The sequence below is a fragment of the Chironomus tepperi genome, unplaced genomic scaffold, assembly GCF_022539635.2.
Source record: "Chironomus tepperi strain 1889 unplaced genomic scaffold, CSIRO-AGI_Ctep_v1 contig_196, whole genome shotgun sequence".
Taxonomy (NCBI): domain Eukaryota; kingdom Metazoa; phylum Arthropoda; class Insecta; order Diptera; family Chironomidae; genus Chironomus; species Chironomus tepperi.
The window spans coordinates 740,873-758,419 of NW_027226318.1; the positions used below are offsets into that span (position 1 = coordinate 740,873).

The 17,547-nt window shown below is 32.1% G+C and overlaps 4 protein-coding genes across 5 annotated transcripts; 3 read left to right on the forward strand and 1 right to left on the reverse strand.

The window, feature by feature from the left end:
- Window positions 1-139: 139 nt before the first annotated feature.
- Window positions 140-6,104, reverse strand: Rich (Guanine nucleotide exchange factor subunit Rich). The gene is made up of 8 exons (XM_070639667.1): window positions 5,758-6,104; window positions 5,372-5,527; window positions 5,108-5,288; window positions 4,597-4,730; window positions 4,446-4,537; window positions 1,228-4,377; window positions 996-1,164; window positions 140-686 (listed from the first exon to the last, which is right to left on the reverse strand). Exons 1-8 carry the CDS (start codon window positions 5,995-5,997, stop codon window positions 375-377), a joined length of 4,434 nt encoding a protein of 1,477 aa, XP_070495768.1. The 5' UTR covers window positions 5,998-6,104; the 3' UTR covers window positions 140-374.
- A 90-nt stretch (window positions 6,105-6,194) lies between these two features.
- Window positions 6,195-8,121, forward strand: Phb2 (prohibitin 2). 2 transcript variants are annotated; one of them, XM_070639671.1, is made up of 5 exons: window positions 6,195-6,489; window positions 6,639-6,985; window positions 7,045-7,356; window positions 7,417-7,531; window positions 7,909-8,121. In XM_070639671.1, the coding sequence occupies exons 1-5, from the start codon at window positions 6,357-6,359 to the stop codon at window positions 7,992-7,994; spliced, it is 993 nt and encodes a 330-aa protein (XP_070495772.1). In that variant the 5' UTR covers window positions 6,195-6,356; the 3' UTR covers window positions 7,995-8,121. The 2 variants fall into 2 exon arrangements, with proteins under 2 accessions (XP_070495772.1, XP_070495773.1); XM_070639672.1 differs by lacking the exon at window positions 7,909-8,121 and adding an exon at window positions 7,715-7,826.
- Window positions 8,101-10,631, forward strand: LOC139090004 (fidgetin-like protein 1). Its single transcript, XM_070639669.1, has 3 exons — window positions 8,101-8,241; window positions 8,299-10,312; window positions 10,376-10,631. Exons 1-3 carry the CDS (start codon window positions 8,162-8,164, stop codon window positions 10,556-10,558), a joined length of 2,277 nt encoding a protein of 758 aa, XP_070495770.1. The 5' UTR covers window positions 8,101-8,161; the 3' UTR covers window positions 10,559-10,631.
- Window positions 10,632-13,820: 3,189 nt separating this feature from the next.
- LOC139089852 (facilitated trehalose transporter Tret1-like) lies at window positions 13,821-16,952 on the forward strand. The gene is made up of 10 exons (XM_070639485.1): window positions 13,821-13,923; window positions 14,996-15,157; window positions 15,214-15,352; window positions 15,409-15,457; window positions 15,520-15,712; window positions 15,784-15,937; window positions 16,027-16,080; window positions 16,157-16,468; window positions 16,542-16,657; window positions 16,751-16,952. Exons 1-10 carry the CDS (start codon window positions 13,855-13,857, stop codon window positions 16,901-16,903), a joined length of 1,401 nt encoding a protein of 466 aa, XP_070495586.1. The 5' UTR covers window positions 13,821-13,854; the 3' UTR covers window positions 16,904-16,952.
- Window positions 16,953-17,547: the final 595 nt, after the last annotated feature.

Consider the following 17,547-nt stretch of genomic DNA (forward strand, 5'->3'; position numbering starts at 1 on the left):
TTAGTCAGAACATTTGTATGGTTTAAGCACCAAGTAAAGGAATAAGACACAATTTTTGTTTCTTGAATCAGTAAAATTTTACCAAAACAAATTTTTTATTTAACTTTTTTTCATCAAAAAGAAGAACTTCATTAAAATCGAATAAATAAATCGTCATTTTTTACTAATTGCACTACATCGTTAACAAAAAAATAAGGTTTATAAATTTTTTTCATGGGAAAATTAGAACAAAAATCAAAAAAGTTAAGGAATTAACATCAATTTTCTATTAACATAATTATTTGATATTAATAAAGGAATGAGCAAGTATTTGTTTATTAAATTTTGAGAAAAATGTAAATGAGCACCAATGCTACGAAAGAAACTTAAATAAATTACATCACAATACATCGTCCTTCCTCAGATTCTTCAATCAACTCATTTTCTTCATCATCCTCGTCGTTATTAATATTACTGATGTTTGCTGGTGGAGTTGAATTCTTTGAATGATCATTTGTTGAGGATGACGATATGGAACTTTCATTTAATTGTTGATTGTTAATGCTTGATCGACTGTTTGTTACAGATCGTTTCTCTTCAACACTGATCTTCCTCTCGATTGTATTTGTAGTGCTTGATGTAGAAGCTCCGCTTGTGTTTAGTATTTTGCTATCGTTTAGCTTTTGTTTGATTTCGCTTTCATTATTCTGTAAATAAATGTTGTAAACAATATTATTAGTTACGCTATAGTGAAAAGATTGAAGATTAAAGTTGTAATAAAACGGCTATTCGGTGTGATTAATTAATAAACGAATCTAATTAATTCTAACGGTCCCAAATAATTTAAAATTTTAACGGTTTTTGAAATTTTAGAATTAACACCAAATTCAAATTCCTAAAATACGTTAATTCTAGACCGTTTAAGCATTCATAAATGAAAAACGTAATACACAGCAGCTATAGATTGTTAAAAACAATAAATAACTAAATTAAATTGTTTATAAACAAACTCTGACCTCTTTAAGTGAATTATCGCTCGAATTGTGAGAATGATGTTCAGTTAGCGTCTCTTTATTATTATTCATCATCGCCAAAACTGGTGAAATTGATTCCTCACGAATCACAAAATTATCTAAAATTGAGATTTGTGATTTCAGCGATAGCATGAATGACTGATATCCAAGACTGTAAGAACAAAAAATACATAAGTAATGCATGAATAATTTATAAGATTATTTCAAGTCTTACCATTCGTAAAGACTCCATCGAGTGATGTCTTTTAGACCATTTCTCAATTTACGGCACAAGATGAGTGAATTCGATCGAATAGCTTTATTTGTAATTCGAACGACTGCGGCCTTATCGAGAAGCATAATGCTCAATAGTAAAGAGAACTCCAAACAATCTCCTTCAATAAATAATTGCAACAGATATCGTAGCTTAATTTCCATTTTTTGAATTGCTTGCTTCGAATTAGCATCTTTCTTCTTCTGTTCCTCAATTGCATGATATGTTTGATCTTCAAGTTCAAAATTGGCAAACACTTGACCGCTCATAGCTTTATCATCATCCCACAATGACACTTGTTCGGATGTTACACTCATCATTTCCATTTTTGGCAAGAGATTTGCTTCGACAACATCATGATATTTCCCATCCATAAGATTACCCGATTTTGACTGATAAGCACCAAAAAATGGTGCAAAATTTTCCGGCTCATTTGAATGATATCCAGATTCTGTATTATCTGTGACTGGCGTATGTGACATTGTTGATCCATTGTCATTAGAATTACTACGTACATTCTCTATACTTGGTTTTGGCCATTCCATTTGATCATGCAATTGCTTTAATGTTGTCACAAAGTCGTCAATCTTAGCAGACTTGTCCTTTTCTTTTGACAACCATCCAACAAGTTGGAAATCAAGCTTTGCAGCCATATACCCTAAATCTTCCAATTTTCGATTCTGTAATAATTTCGTTGCATGCCTCTGAAGGATATCCTCAATAAAGAAATCCTCAACAATCTTAATCTTTTCCTTTGGAATCGATGATACTCGTCGTTTGTTCCTTAATGGATTTATTGCCGTTGATATGACAAATTTATCTTTATTAGCTGGTGCATCGGCGGGTTTTGTTTCTAGTGCATGTTTTGGAGGTGTTTGAGTTGTTGAGAAGCTACGTCCTCGTGTAATATTTCCCAAAATTAATGTTAAATCCTCAGAATTTGGTAAAACTGATGATTGAGTAATGCCAAACTTACTGCCCATAATAAATGACGTTCTTGGTGATTCGACATCATTTGGATCAATAGCACGCAAGAATCTTACAAGATCCTTAGCTAAATCCCATTTCTTCTGTTCTAATGCTGTATCTAACAACATTGTTGCATATTGTCGACTAACTGACGACGGTTCCAAATTTTGTAAAATAATTAAATAACTTGCAGCAATTTCCAATTGATTTTGTGTTATGCATTGCTGAAATAAATCTTTAGGCTTTCCAGCCATTGAAAATAAGTACGGCCATAGTGCAATTTCTGTTTTACGTGCACATTGTACGACTGTTTGAAGGTAAATCGGAAATTCTTGAATGAATTCTAAAACACTTGGTAAAAGTGCATCTGGAATTGGTTCCTTACTCGTTGCCTCTTCTTCCAATACTTCGTGCAAAAGAAGTTCCAGTGCATGAGGAAAATATGGTAAATTTGTACAAGTTCGTGCAATTTCCCAAGCATTATATCCAAGATTTCGTCTTATCAATTGCCTGAGTATTTGATGTAGGTAAACTTGCGTAGATCGTTCAACTGTCGAGAATGGAAGTGAAAAATGAAGATCCAAATCATTCGTATAGAGTATTGTATCATTCTCAGCGCCAAGAATTATTGCTTCCTCGAAAAGTATTACGAGTGGATAAATCTTCAGATTAAATGTCAACATTATTCTTTTTGACATGAATGTATGACGTAAGCTTCTACTTCCATTCTCACCTTGTCGTGGAAAAACCGGGAGCCATACTCTCATACCAAGTTTACCACAAAAGAGCCATAATGAATCTTTTAAATGAATTTTTGATGAATTTGCTACCCATATACATTCAACGGACGATGCTAAGCATGTCGATGCCAGTTGTTGATTTTCCGCACCAATATTTTCGTAATGTAACATAAATATTTTGCCTGACACATTTAATAGTAATGTATCGGACGATTGTGTCGCTGGAACTTTCGTTATAGCATCATTCTTTAAATTTGCAAGTGAAACGGACACAACGCATGCTGGATGTACACATAAATTTTTAATATCATATACTTTAAATTTGATTAAATTGACCGTATCCACTGTGTTTTGAACTATCGCAAAAATTGTTACATATCCATCAGACGTGAACATGATGAGTTGATTCTTATAAATATTCATCAACATAACAGGCGATGCGATTTTAATGATTGACGCAAATCTATTGTCCAATTTTGAATCTTTTGGATAGATTCGTATCTCATCGCTGTGATCTAATAAACTATAACTTCCCAAAATAACAAAATTATTCCACCATAAAATCGCACCAGACACAACAAAATCTTTCTCCTGAGTTTCATTGCCAAATAATTTCCATTTTCGGCTTATTAATGAATATAATGCCATTCCAGTACGTCCGGCGACGGCTAAATTATTTCCTGTAGAGTCAATTGCACTATAACGAATTGGCCAATTAGATGCTGCATATTGTGTTGGTAACGTTATAATTAGCCAATGTTTACTCTCTGATAACGTATTTATTGATGTTATCGTCTTCTTATTATCACTTCCATAATGATAATATCCATAATCTTCTTCCGTCTTTTCAGCACTTCCATCATATAAATCAAGATAATTCTTTGACTTTTCCATTGTCGCGTAATGTGCATACATCTTCTGTAATGCATCACCGCGATTTAAATATAACTTATTGTCACCTTGTAATAGTAAATATGGATTATAACTCATGGATGGATTTACTGATAGGACACTTTTGACAAAGTCCAATTGAATTACTCTCGTTTGTTGCTCCAATGCTTCACCCTCTTCTGAATATTTCGTATGTAATTGAATCATTAACAATTGATAGCCTTCAGTTGACCAATCCATACTCAGAATATTAAGTGGATTTTGTTTATTCAAATCCACATTTAAGCCATAATCCCAAGCTAATGATGACATAAGCATACTGCCATATGTTGACCATAAAGATATTCCTCCCGTCGACCAGCATAGGACCATTGCACAACCATCTGGTGTCCATTTGATTTCACGTACATATCCCGGCGATCCAGGAAAATCTTTTGAGCTCAATGACATTGTATGGGAAAGTTCAAGGCCACCCGTCAAATCATCCACAATATATACATTCACTTGGCAGCTGTGAAATTAGACATTAAGGTATGATTAAAAATGTCAGTAATAAATTAGAAATTTTGTGTCACATACTTTCGTCTACCAAATGCAATTAATCTATGTTTATGATTGATTGATGTGCAAGTCACATCGTCTAAATTTTGAGCCCAAATTCCACTAACTTGCTGTAATTGAAAATGAACAATCAGTCATTAGTGCTAATTAAATAAAGTCTAATTCTTACGTTCGGATCAAATTTTAAATTGCTTGATGTTAAAAAGGCAGCTCGACCATCTTTTAGGACAATCGAAAAGCCTGCCAATAATGGAGAATAGTCCATTGACACAACATAGGCATCTTTTTCCAAAATAGGGACGGCTGCATCAATGAAAAAAAAAGATTTAATATAATTTTTATGCATTATAATCAAATTTATATTGATTGGAAAACATTGAGAGACAAGACGTATGAGAGTAGGAGGAGGCATAAAGGAAAGGGAAAATAATTGGCATGACAATGTATCGGATTTTGTGCACGAAAGCGCATTGAATGACATTTTTGCTGATTCATGAGATTTTAATCTAATTAATAGGTTTAAATCTTGAGATTTATTTTTAATCCAGAGATTTATTTAAACCGGCTAAAAGTTTTACGGGTTAGGAGGGACAAAATGCAGCTCATACTGTCTTGTCACATACCAATATTTCGCTAAAAAGCGGATTAAATCAGTAATGAAATTAATATCATTTTCTTACCATAATGAACTTGTTGATTTATACTAAACGGAATTCTTCTAAGATCTAACGAATAGTCGCGTTCTTCGACACCTTCCCAATTGATTCTTAATATACTTAACTTATCAGTGGCAACCATCATTTGTGCCACATTTACGCACGATATACTCGTTATATTACAATATAGCTTAACAATAATTGACTGCTCATATGGAAATAGAACAGAAATTATAAATTAATCAAATTATGAATTATTAAGTACGGTCGGTAATTATATAAACTTACCAAATTTAGTTTTAAGGATGGAATCGTCTCTTTAATGAATAATTCGGCTGAATCTCGCCGTAAATAATTGAAAGGAGAATCATTCTGTGTATATAAACCTCCAGTGGTGTCATCATTCACTTGAACATCATAAATAATTAATGCACCATCATTTGTCTATATGTTATATGATGAGTAGAAAGAGAATGGAAAGATTATTAACATTGTGGAAGTAAAAATAAATGGTACATAAACAGACAAATGAATAAAACAGACAAGAAGAGGGAAATCAAAACAAAACGGGAATTAGACACTAAGATGCGTAGAAGAAAAAAAATCCAAGTCAGCAAGCAGAACTTTGATTATAAGTGGGACAAATGGATGGAAAAATTATATATAAAACTTACAGCAACTACAATTTTTGAACTGTCCACTTTCCACTCGACAAATGCGTTAGTTCCGTTCTCCTGGATGCATTTATCATTACGTCGGTGATACGTTATTGGAACTGAAGGCGATATTAGCCATATCGATATACTCTTTTCATATAAAATTGCAAATAAAATTTTTACTTTGTCCACTGACAATTTTAATGGTGCTTTTTGCTGTGTATCCAGTAGCTTTGGCCATCCCACTGAATAATACATGATTCAAAGAGCTTGTTTGGCACAGTTATATATAGATTAAATGTCTTAATTATACTAAGAAACCATTTAAATAAATTTTTTTTATATCCACAGTTTTTGAAGGTAGGGAAACTGAGTAACATTAGAAAAGCGCTTTTTAAGTTAAATTTTCAAATATTTTTTGACCGTTATTGTATTCGTCTACAAAAAACGTAACTCTTGAACGAGCCCAGTCATTTTGTGTTGATAATTTGAAAATATTAAAAATTTAAATTAAATTGGTTTTTAAGCACCTTCAACTTATAAATCAATTCAATTCATCAAAATAAGCAGCTTGACATCAATTTTATCATAAATCCGAGTGCATTTAATTAATTATAATGGCACAATCAAAGTTTAATGATTTAGCTGGAAAATTCCCAAAAGGCACACCTCCAGGTCTTGGATTAGCCTTAAAATTAGCAGTAGGTGTTGGAGCTGCTGCTTATGGAATTTCTCAATCAATTTATACTGGTATGTCAAACTGTATTTCACAATAATATTAGAAAATTTCGGCGAAGAAACATAACCTAAATTGCTTTATGTATCTCGTCCATAAAATTGCGTAATTTATGTTATTTGTTTATAATCTCCATCCTAACTTGTCGTACTTACTATTTCAGTTGAGGGTGGTCATCGTTCAATCATTTTCAGCAGATTGACTGGAGTTCAACAAGAAGTCAATTCAGAAGGACTTCATTTTCGCATTCCGTGGTTCCAATATCCAATTATTTACGACATTCGTTCACGTCCAAGAAAAATTTCATCACCAACAGGATCCAAGGATTTACAGATGGTCAACATTTCCCTTCGTGTCTTGTCCCGACCAAATGCCAACAATTTACCAACTATGTATCGTCAATTGGGTTTGGATTATGATGAAAAAGTTCTTCCATCAATCTGTAATGAGGTCCTTAAGAGTGTCGTCGCTAAATTCAATGCCTCTCAATTAATCACACAACGTCAACAAGTAAGACATGACTTATACTGGTTACAATTCCTGGATTTGACAATTTTGATCCATTTTAGGTTTCACTTCTTATCCGTAAAGAGCTTGTTGAGAGAGCAGCTGACTTCAACATTATCCTTGATGATGTTTCATTGACTGAATTGAGTTTCGGAAAGGAATACACAGCAGCTGTTGAATCCAAACAAGTTGCACAACAAGAAGCCCAAAGAGCTGCTTTCTTCGTCGAAAGAGCCAAGCAAGAACGTCAACAGAAGATTGTCCAAGCTGAGGGAGAAGCTGAAGCTGCAAAGAAACTCGGTGAAGCTTGTAGCCAAAATCCTGGTTACTTAAAACTCAGAAAAATCCGTGCTGCACAAAGTATCGCTCGTACTGTAAGTTTTCTTGATTGATTCCAATAAGATATTTTGCTAATTTATGGATATCCTTTACAGATCGCTAACTCACAGAACAAAGTATACCTTAATGCAAACAATTTGATGTTGAACATCCAGGATTCAGCATTTGAAGAGAATTTAGACAAAGTTCACTTAGATAAGATCAACAAAAGTAAGAAATAAATCATTTAACTTGCTTTAGTCACTTATAAAAGAATTAATGAACTTCTGTTAATTCAAATTACTCTTTTTATGATTTTCCTTAAATGTTTTAAAAATATCAATGATTTGTAGAAATTGCCTGAAAGTTTCATTAAATTTGGACATAATCCTTCCATTTTTATTACGTCTTTAGCTCGCATTTCACGTAATTCGGAAGATTTGTCTATGGGTAATGAATAAAGTGAAATATATATGAATAAGCTACAAATAGAATAAAAAAGTTAGAAATTTCCAAAAAACTAAAACCATCACTCATCTATGTGTCTATTATTAAGGATCAATTAAGCTTTTCAGATGATTAATTCGATGATTGTTTTTCAATTGCAGGTGAGGTTTCTGAAAAACAATTTAAAAGGGAAGTTAGCGACTTGAATGTTGTTGATAAAGCTGTTAGTGAAGTTATAGGAAATTAATCAGTTGTCATGTTAATGTCTAAAGTCCTCAATGTAGCATAAAACTCCAATATTATGTACAAAAAGTAACGGTTGCTTAAAATTTAAATTTTTACCGCCATTTTTCGGATAATCTTTACAGATTTTTGTTTTAATTAAATTTGATTAACTTAAATAAAGACAGTGCCATGAGCGAAGAAAATATAAGACATAAGGTATTGAAATTACTTAAATTAAGTTCTGCTGCGTTCGTAGAAAGTTATAAAAGGTAAGAATCATACTTTGAAAAGAATCACAACAAATTCAAAATAAACAAAATTTACAGCGATAAGGATGAAAAGCATGCAGCAGCCAGAAGTAATGTTTATCTACAGGAATACACCAATTTGATTACAACCACCGAATATATTGACCTTTTCCAGAAATTTGATCTCATTAAGCCAACCAAATTGAATGCAAATGATGTCCTCAAAAAACGCAAATGTGCTGGATCTTTAGACATTTCATGCCAGAAAAATGAAGTGACTGATGAGAATGTAAAGTCACTTGTCGGACGATTAAATGGCAACAGTTCAAATACCAATAATATCAATTTTGAAGAAGATTTTAACAATATTCTCGATAGTATCGAAAATTCAGTTATGGATGTACCATCAAATGAGTTTGAGGATATCCAGTCAAGTAATAGTGATGGATTAATGAACTTCAGCCTGAGTGGTCCAATAGATTTAGGGAGTACCGAGAAGGAAGAAAAGAAAGTTAAAAAGACCCGAAGTAGTTCTGAAAATGAAAAAGTTCCAGTAAATCTAGCATCAAAGCCATTTTTCGCACCAAAAGCAGATAAGAAGGCTCTTCACAATCCATTCAAAAAGCCAAAAATTGAGACAAATGACATTTCAGTATTTTTCACTCAACAATCACAAAAACCAAATACGATACAAGAAGCCATCAAAAAGGCAGAAAGTAGACTCGGTACTCACAAAGAGTGCAGCGAGAGTGAACTAAGGAAAGAATATGAACTCGAATTTTACAGGTCACGAATGCACGAACATAAACAGAAGCAAGAAGAAGCAGCAAAATCAAAATACTCAAATCCTTGGAAAGATGACAAAAGCAACTTTAATGACATTTTTGACTCAAAAGAAGACAAGCCCAACCTGTTCAACAAAAAACCAGCAAAAGAGAACTGCATTAATAAAAGTCAGAAATATACATTCGAAGATGCTGAGAATCAGCATTCCACAAAAATAAATACATTCAAAACTCATAAAAGTAAGGATGAAGAAGAGAAAAATGATGCAAAACAAATTAATAATCCATTCTCCTCGTTCAGAACTGGTCATCAAGAATTAGAATGGCAAAAGAACTTGCAAAAACGACCTAAAGAAAGAGGATTAAGTAAGAAACGAGCGATAACAAATGTCATTGAACAGCCACAAATGCCAAACATCGATACGGATCCGCTTAAGAAAAGATTTCATTGTCCGTCATTTCCAAAGGTCAATAATGAGAATAAGAAGAAGGAAGAAGATGATTCTGAAGATGTCCATCCGGATTTGAAAAGCTTTGATAAAGAAATTTTAAAGCGTATTGAACGTGAAATTGTAATTGACAGCAAGGAAGTATCATGGGATGACATAATTGGACTTGATGGAGCAAAGAAAGTGATCAAGGAGTCTGTCATTCTTGCTATTCGTAGACCTGATTTATTTACTGGTTTAAGAGAAAGCTCTCGTGCAATAATGTTGTTTGGACCTCCCGGAACCGGCAAAACATTAATAGGAAAGTGTATAGCAAGTTCTTGTGACGCCACATTTATGTCCGTATCTGCAAGTTCATTGACCTCAAAATGGATTGGAGAATCTGAAACATTGGTACGAGCGATGTTTACTTATGCCAAAATTAAGCAGCCATGCGTCATTTTTTTCGATGAAATTGATTCGTTACTCGAGAAGCGATCAGAACAAGGAAATGAAACATTTAATCGCATCAAGACTGAATTTCTCGTCCAACTTGACGGAGCAAATGCTTTAAAAGAAACGGATCAAGTATTGCTAATTGGTGCAACAAATCGCCCGGATGTTATTGATGAAGCAATTTTACGTCGTTTTACAAAAAGAATTTTAGTTCCATTACCAGTAAAACAAGCCAGAATCAACATGTTTAGACATTTACTTTCCAAACATTGTCATACATTAACAGATAGTCAAATCGATAAGATTGCGGATCATTGCGAGAAATATTCCGGTTCTGATATTTCTCAAGTATGCAAAGAAGCTGCTATGATGTCCATAAGACGTCTTGATGCTTCAACTCTTGAATCTATGAAGGTTGATGATGTAAGTAAATTTAATTGAGGTATTTTTTGGACATGAATTATGAGATTCTTTAATTATCCACAGATTCCGCCAATATCCCCGAAAGACTTTGTCAAAGCTCTCAAAAATGTAAAGCCAACAGTCTCGCAGGAGACGATCGTCAAGTTGGATAAATGGAACAGTAAATTTGGATCTTCAGTAGATGCAAACACAACAAATGACAATGACGATGACTTCTTCAATGATGATGAATTTGATGATCTTTAAGAATTGTTAATTTGTATCAAAGCCTTAATATAAATAAAAATGCTCATACTTAGTCTCTCTGTGAGATGTCGAATTGAATTAGTATTAAAATGTAAGTAATAATCGCCCCAAAAATCTAAAATATCGTCAATTAAATTAAAGAAAGCTCATTTCAAGTCCAAAATTGACTTACCATGCTGAATAATCCCAAGTTAATTTCAAACAATTCGAATGGTGCAAATTTAATTTTATGATGCAAAATTTGAAGAAGAAAGATCTTGATCTGTAAATTAATTAAATTTCATTTCCAATAAGCAATTTGTTAGAAAGTGATCATACTTTAAATTTTTCATCCAATCTGTTCGTGTGCAATCCAAATATATGAAGATAATTTCCGATTTTTTGACCCTATAATTTTTTAAAAACATTAATTTGAGGAGTAAAGAAAGTAAATTTATGGATAAATAAAATATTAATTTGTTAAATTAATTTAAGTAAATGGTTCCATTGTGGAAAATTTAGGTGATTTTTTGAATTTAGAAATCGATACTCAATTATAACGAACTATTTGGATTTAAAAATGTTCATTTTGTAGAATCCTAAAAAACCGATAAAATTTAAATTTTTGAAAACCGTTAAGGATGTGAATTATCAAGGACCGTTTAAGATTTGAATTTTTGAAAACCGTTAAGAATTTGAATTTTCAACAACCGCTACATATTTGAATTTTTGAAAAACGTTAAAAATTCAAACATTTAAAAGTCGTTAAAAATTAAATATTCTCAAAAAGCGCTTAGACATCCATATTCATCCATACTTGCATTTCTATTAATTGAATTTAATTAATAAAGTGGTTGTTAATATGTATCTGGTTAAGTTTTTTAACATCAGGCATTGAATGAATATTGAGATGTTATCATAATAGCCATCATTACTCAATACAAATAATGTCTAATATCCGCAATTGAATTTAAAATAAATGCAGTCTAGACATGAATATCAAGTTCTTTATTTACCTCATCTACTGTGATATGAATGCAATAGCACATAGAGTAAACCTTGTACATGTAAATTGAAATCCACAAACCAGAGCTCCATACTTCATCGATGGCTGCATCTTTGTCGGCTGCAGTAATGTTAGATGACAGCAATCTATAACGACGTTAATTTACATGCAAATAGAAATTTAATTAAGCGTTAAAAATCAATATTTATTAATATTTGGTCATTTTTCTTTGTACTCTCTATGTGCTATGTACATAAAGCATGTACTTTCTCACCTAACGATATTCATTGAAAAATTATACATTAGTGTTGTCAATGTAATAAACTGAAAGGCTATTATGGCGATAATTTGCATGCCGTAAGCTTCACTGATCAAGTCAAATATTTCATGCAGCTTCGAATATATTGTTTGCATACACATTATTCGATCAATATAATTGAAATTGTAATTTATGTCATTTTCAGTATTATTATCATGAAAATCGTGACTACTTTGATATGTAAACAAACTCTTTAGGAAATTTAGCAACTTGACGATATGAATCTTAATGTTCGTCAAAACTTTCCGTGATGCTGATTTATCAGCAAATTTGCGTGGCTGTGGGAAGTCATTCACATAAAATACAGTACCATCGAGTAATGTCCATTTAGGTTTAATGACTTGGATCTTGATGGGATGTGGATTAAATTTATTTATGTTACTCTTGTAATTGTGTATTAGCGTGTTTATCACTTTGTAGCGTGCCTTGATAAGTAGGAAATAAGCAAATACTCGACATTCAACTGTTGCAGTCACAAGCAATGGAGTTATACACAAAATAAGGCAGTTGCTGACTAAACCTGATGTCGGTCCGATGTACATTAAGCAATTAAAATATTCAACAGTTGATATCATAGAAAACATGATCAGGATTTGGGTATAGACGATTCTAGAAGGGATATAAATTTGGTTAATGTCATTTAAGGTAGAACTGATGTCTGTAGCTACCTCATTGTGAACAAATTTTCAATGTCAATTTTCAAACTTTTCTTTGCAATTTTTTCAATCTCAATGAAAACTTGATGAATCTTTGCCGTCTTTGATTGCTGAAAATATCCAATAACGATCAGAATCACAACCAACAGAAATCCAGAATATTTATTGTAGACATCGATAGCATAAGTCACAGCTTTGAATCGATTCAAGGCACCATCATTCTCAACATTGACCACATACGATAGATGAAAGGCAGAGTATGAGATGAATCCAACAACAACCTGTAAATTGGAATCCGAAACATTTTATCAAACTTCCTGTTTTATTAATTAAAATTAATGCCAAGGTGTGCCAATGGATTTGATAAAAAAACAATTTGCTATAATTTAATTTATTGCCGTCTGCTTTCAATTCAAGTAGGCGAGGAGCAAAGAGAAAATAAACGAGAATTTTAAGTAATAAATCAAAATTAAAAGTGAATATGTATAGCTATGGAAATGAGGTTAGAAAAATATAATAGAAAAGTTTTGCGTCATTTGTGACTTCAGTGAAGAAAATGCTAAAATTGTGAGTTCAGTGACAAAAATGCTAAAATTCAGTGACTTCAATAAAAAAAATTGCTGAAATTGTGACTTCAGTGACAAAATTCTGCATCTGTTATGTGTTCAGTCAATATTACGCATCAATAGTGCATTCAGTAACATTACAGCATCAATTTAGTAATACAAACAAAGTGTGCTAACAATAGATTTTTCACTGCCACACCCCACATCCAGCGACTGTTAAAAAACTTTAGTTCCACTTGATAAATCAGTCTCTACGACAACACACTTATTAGATAATATAGATAATAATAAGCAGATCAGCAAGACTTGCAATTACTTTACCAAAATATTAGAGACTGTACAGGAGTTCCATGATGGCAAATTATCATCTTTCGATACTTTTCCGCTCGGTGAAAGAAGAAAAATTTTAGAAATAATATCGATAGAATTGAGAAAGCTTTTGACATGCAGCACAACCATTGCTTTAAATGTGGAATTGTGTTTTTCAATCGCTAGTTTTCACTTTCTTTTATAGTCATTGACCATTATTTGTCTATCTATTATTCCATAAAATTGACTTTTAGTAATACATATTTGTATTATGTCACATTAAAGATAATAACCATTTATTTACTTCCTCGCACGAGACATAAATTAATTTAAATGATTTACAGGCCCTTTTATCTCTTTAAACATTTGCAAATCTTATGCCTGCCTTATCACAATGATAATGAAATTAATTTTTAATTCTCATTGAAATTATTCAGTTCAGTTTAGGTAATTGAAGAGATATGGAGCCAAAGGAGGAAAGCAACTTTAAAACGCAAGTCTATACTGCCATTTGTGTTAATCTTCTAGCCGTAAGTGCCATTTCTAATAATCAATAATGTTTCAAATATTGCTTGACATTCATTACGGGAAGTATATGTCAAAGCTTATCAAGTGTCTAAGTATCTTGTATTAAATCACGAGTGCTTTGAAATCAATGCTGTTTTTCAAACAACTTTCATTTTTATCATTCAAGTATGATACAATGTACTTGCTATATGCTACTGTACAAAATTTCAAGTACATTCTCAATATGACTACACAGAAAAAAACAGTGATAATTTGATTTTTTTCATAGCAAAATACTATTAAAATAATCAATGGAACCATTGAACTTTGAAAGGATCAGTTCTTACGAAAACAATTAATATATAGACAGTATACTTTATGAAAATTAATTTTTTACTTATTATCAGTAATAATTTGCGTTCTAAGAAATTTATCTTCAATGTGGATACCTTTATCTTAAATTTAATTACGTCGTTTTAAGGAATTTACGTCGTTTCTATTGAGAATATATCAACTGCCGTCTAATATTTAAATTATATTTGCAACTATTATTAGTTGATTTTCCCCTTTTAAAGTTGTTGACCCCTTCATGTAAATATTTTAATCTGTATACTAACTTCGAAGAACAAATATCATCTTTATTTAAATCCGTAAGGAAGTTCTTTAATTAAACTTGTTAATAAATAAGTACTGCTGTTTTATTACCTCAAGAATCACTTAGAAAGATCAATAGGATCAAGTTTTAATAGCAACAGTTAATTAATGAAATTTTTTCAAGGAATCCCCTATTATCCAAGAACATGAGATCAATGCTTTGGGTTTACCGTTGAAATCCTATTTTATTACGCTAATGGATTGTTTTGGCGGCATATTGCTTAAGCAAAGAAATTAAAGATTTTATCAAATAAAAGCTTGATTGCCACTCGAAATATTTGAGAGTTTGTGAACGGAAAATGCGAAAATTGCTATTTTTTAGCTTAAATAATTAATCATATCTAAAGTATTGGAACTAAGTATCATTAGTTCTAATCTGCTGTCATATTAGCTAATAATCTACAAACCGATATCTCAATAATTCCATTCATCTCTTACCAGGTCGCATATGGCAACTCATTTGGATGGATATCACCTGCTCTAGATCTTCTCAAAACAGAAGCCACTCCATTACCGAGCGGTCCATTATCAGATTATGAAATAGGAATTGTAGGATCTGCAAGTAGTTTTGGTGGCTTCTTAACGTCATTCATTTATGGATGGGTAAGTTGTCATCAATTTTTTGTGCAGCCTCAGCAATAATTACTTACAATCTATAGATTGCCGATAAAATAGGAAGAAAACGAGCACTAATTTCAATTGCTATTCCGCAAGTTATCGCTTGGTTGTTAATTTATTTCGGACAGAATGCTTATTATCTCATAGCAGCTAGATTTTTCCAAGGTTTTTCTGGAGGAGGTGAGTTAAAGTTGTTTAAGCTTTTAGCATTTACAATTAAATATCATATTTTACAGGTATTTACATTGTTGTACCTCTATTTATTACGGAAATATCTGAAGACCGGTAAATCTGCAATTTTTTTCAGCAATCATTCGATTCGCATAGTTATGCAAAGTATTTTCTAGAATTCGCGGTCGTTTGGGATCATTAATGGTGCTTTCCGTCAATATTGGAATGATTATGGCTTATGTATCTGGTGCCTATATCAATTATCATTGGAATTGCATCATACTTCTGATTGTTCCTTTCTGTTTCTTCATCAGCGTCAGTGTCATCCACGAATCTCCTATTTATCTAATGGAAAATGGTAAAACTAAGGTGACTGTCATAAATTTTAAGGAGGTGATCAAATATTTGTCTGATAAGCTACCTATTGTGCTATATTTCAGCACGCAGAAGATGCACTAAAATTTTACAGAAGTGGTTTTGGATACAAAAAAGCAGAAATGAGTAGTAGAGTAAAGCATGAGTATGATAACATGAATTCTCTTATCAAGTCAGCACATCTCGAAGGCGACAGTAAACTAACATTATCAGATTTTAGTAAGCATCAACATTTTGTTGTCGCCATGACCTTTCTCAAGAAATAATTTACAATGTCTTTATTTACTCTTTTCTTTATCATTTCATAGCAACAAAAGCTGCGAGAAAATCAATCATAGCTGCAATGGCTCTCATGGTTTTTGGTATTAAGACATACGATTTACCTCATTAAACTTTCATAATTATTATTCGGAAACTATTGTTTCTCTTTCTATTCAGAAATATTTACCGGAACTTACGCGCTTCTTAGTTATGCTTCACTAGTCTTTGATGAATCTGGTTCGACACTTTCACCAAATGATTCGGCTATTATTGTTGGTGTTATTCAAGTTGTAGGTGTTTATGTTTCGACACTTTTGGTCGATCGTGCTGGACGTAAACTTCTTATGGTAACATCTGCTGCATGCTGCACAATCGGCTTAGTAGTCTTCTGTGTTTATGACTATATGAAAGTCATCGGTAATGATGTATCGGATTTTAAATTTATCCCGTTATTAAGCTTCTCATTCGTCATCTTCTTTGCAAATCTCGGTAATATCACATCAATTTACAGCTTCTTCTTTACTAATTAAATTATCGCCTTTCATTTCATTCCTATATTTAGGTCTTGTGTCTCTTCCATTTCTTATAATCACTGAGTTGACTCCAATGAAAATTAAAAGTACTGTATACTCATTTGCCTTAGTGTTTTCTTGGGGCTTGGCATTCTTAACGATATATGTAAGCTCTTTGTTGTTGCCTTTCACCTGCAAATATTTACATTCTATTAACTTAAAACTCTTTATTTCTCCTTTCTCATACGCAAATCTATAGTTTCTTCCAACAACCATTGTCGTATTGGGAATTTACGGAACGATGTCAATTTTTGCGATTTGTTGTCTAATTGGCGTCATATTTAATATCTTTTATATTCCGGAGACAAAAAATCGCAGTATAGAGGAAATACAAGCAATCATGTCAAGATAGACATTACAAATAAAGAAACTGGTGCTGTGGCATATTGCAAATTCCAAAATGATCATTTTTTATTTATTTTATTTTAATTAACTTCATCAAACTTGCTTTACAAACCAAAACTTGCTTTTGTTTGATGGAAATCCGCTAACCAGGTTTATAAAAAAATGTATGGCATCCAAGTGCGTACATTGTTGCTTCTCTATGATAATTAATGTACCGACTCAGGTTTCAATTTAATAAATAATTTAATTAGAGATTATTGGACTAAACAATAAGTTCATTCATAGCCGTGGTCCATTTGAGTGCATATATACTTACTTATACTCATGTGGTGTGCTAATGAAATAATTTTGTTCAATGATCATACAAAAAAAAACTATACAATGATCGTAATAGTTACAACAATTGAAGATTAATATGCTGATTATCTACCAAAAGAAAGTAATTTCTCAATTTCATCTTGAAAATACTAAATTTCCCTCCAGTCAAATACATAAAATTGATATTTTTTTCATTGTATCGATTTCACACGGTTGCTTAACCAAAAGAAAGAAATGTTGGTAAGAAAGTCGGTGATTCACAGATTCTGGGAAGATGAAGCATTTGCGTTGTTGATTGTTTACTTTCTTTGATTTAACGATCGATAAAATTTT

Excerpts from the sequence above, each read along its gene's own strand:
- Phb2 (XM_070639671.1), top strand. The coding sequence starts at position 6,357 with ATGGCACAATCAAAGTTTAATGATTTAGCTGGAAAATTCCCAAAAGGC. Across the intron at positions 6,986-7,044 it reads TAATCACACAACGTCAACAA|GTTTCACTTCTTATCCGTAA; the intron begins GTAAGACATGAC and ends GATCCATTTTAG. Across the intron at positions 7,357-7,416 it reads CACAAAGTATCGCTCGTACT|ATCGCTAACTCACAGAACAA; the intron begins GTAAGTTTTCTT and ends TATCCTTTACAG.
- LOC139090004 (XM_070639669.1), top strand. The coding sequence starts at position 8,162 with ATGAGCGAAGAAAATATAAGACATAAGGTATTGAAATTACTTAAATTA. Across the intron at positions 8,242-8,298 it reads TTCGTAGAAAGTTATAAAAG|CGATAAGGATGAAAAGCATG; the intron begins GTAAGAATCATA and ends CAAAATTTACAG. Across the intron at positions 10,313-10,375 it reads AATCTATGAAGGTTGATGAT|ATTCCGCCAATATCCCCGAA; the intron begins GTAAGTAAATTT and ends AATTATCCACAG.
- LOC139089852 (XM_070639485.1), top strand. The coding sequence starts at position 13,855 with ATGGAGCCAAAGGAGGAAAGCAACTTTAAAACGCAAGTCTATACTGCC. Across the intron at positions 15,458-15,519 it reads ACGGAAATATCTGAAGACCG|AATTCGCGGTCGTTTGGGAT; the intron begins GTAAATCTGCAA and ends AGTATTTTCTAG. Across the intron at positions 15,713-15,783 it reads TGGAAAATGGTAAAACTAAG|CACGCAGAAGATGCACTAAA; the intron begins GTGACTGTCATA and ends GCTATATTTCAG.
- Rich (XM_070639667.1), bottom strand. The coding sequence starts at position 5,997 with ATGTATTATTCAGTGGGATGGCCAAAGCTACTGGATACACAGCAAAAA. Across the intron at positions 1,165-1,227 it reads CGATGGAGTCTTTACGAATG|TCTTGGATATCAGTCATTCA; the intron begins GTAAGACTTGAA and ends TTGTTCTTACAG. Across the intron at positions 687-995 it reads GCGATAATTCACTTAAAGAG|AATAATGAAAGCGAAATCAA; the intron begins GTCAGAGTTTGT and ends ATTTATTTACAG.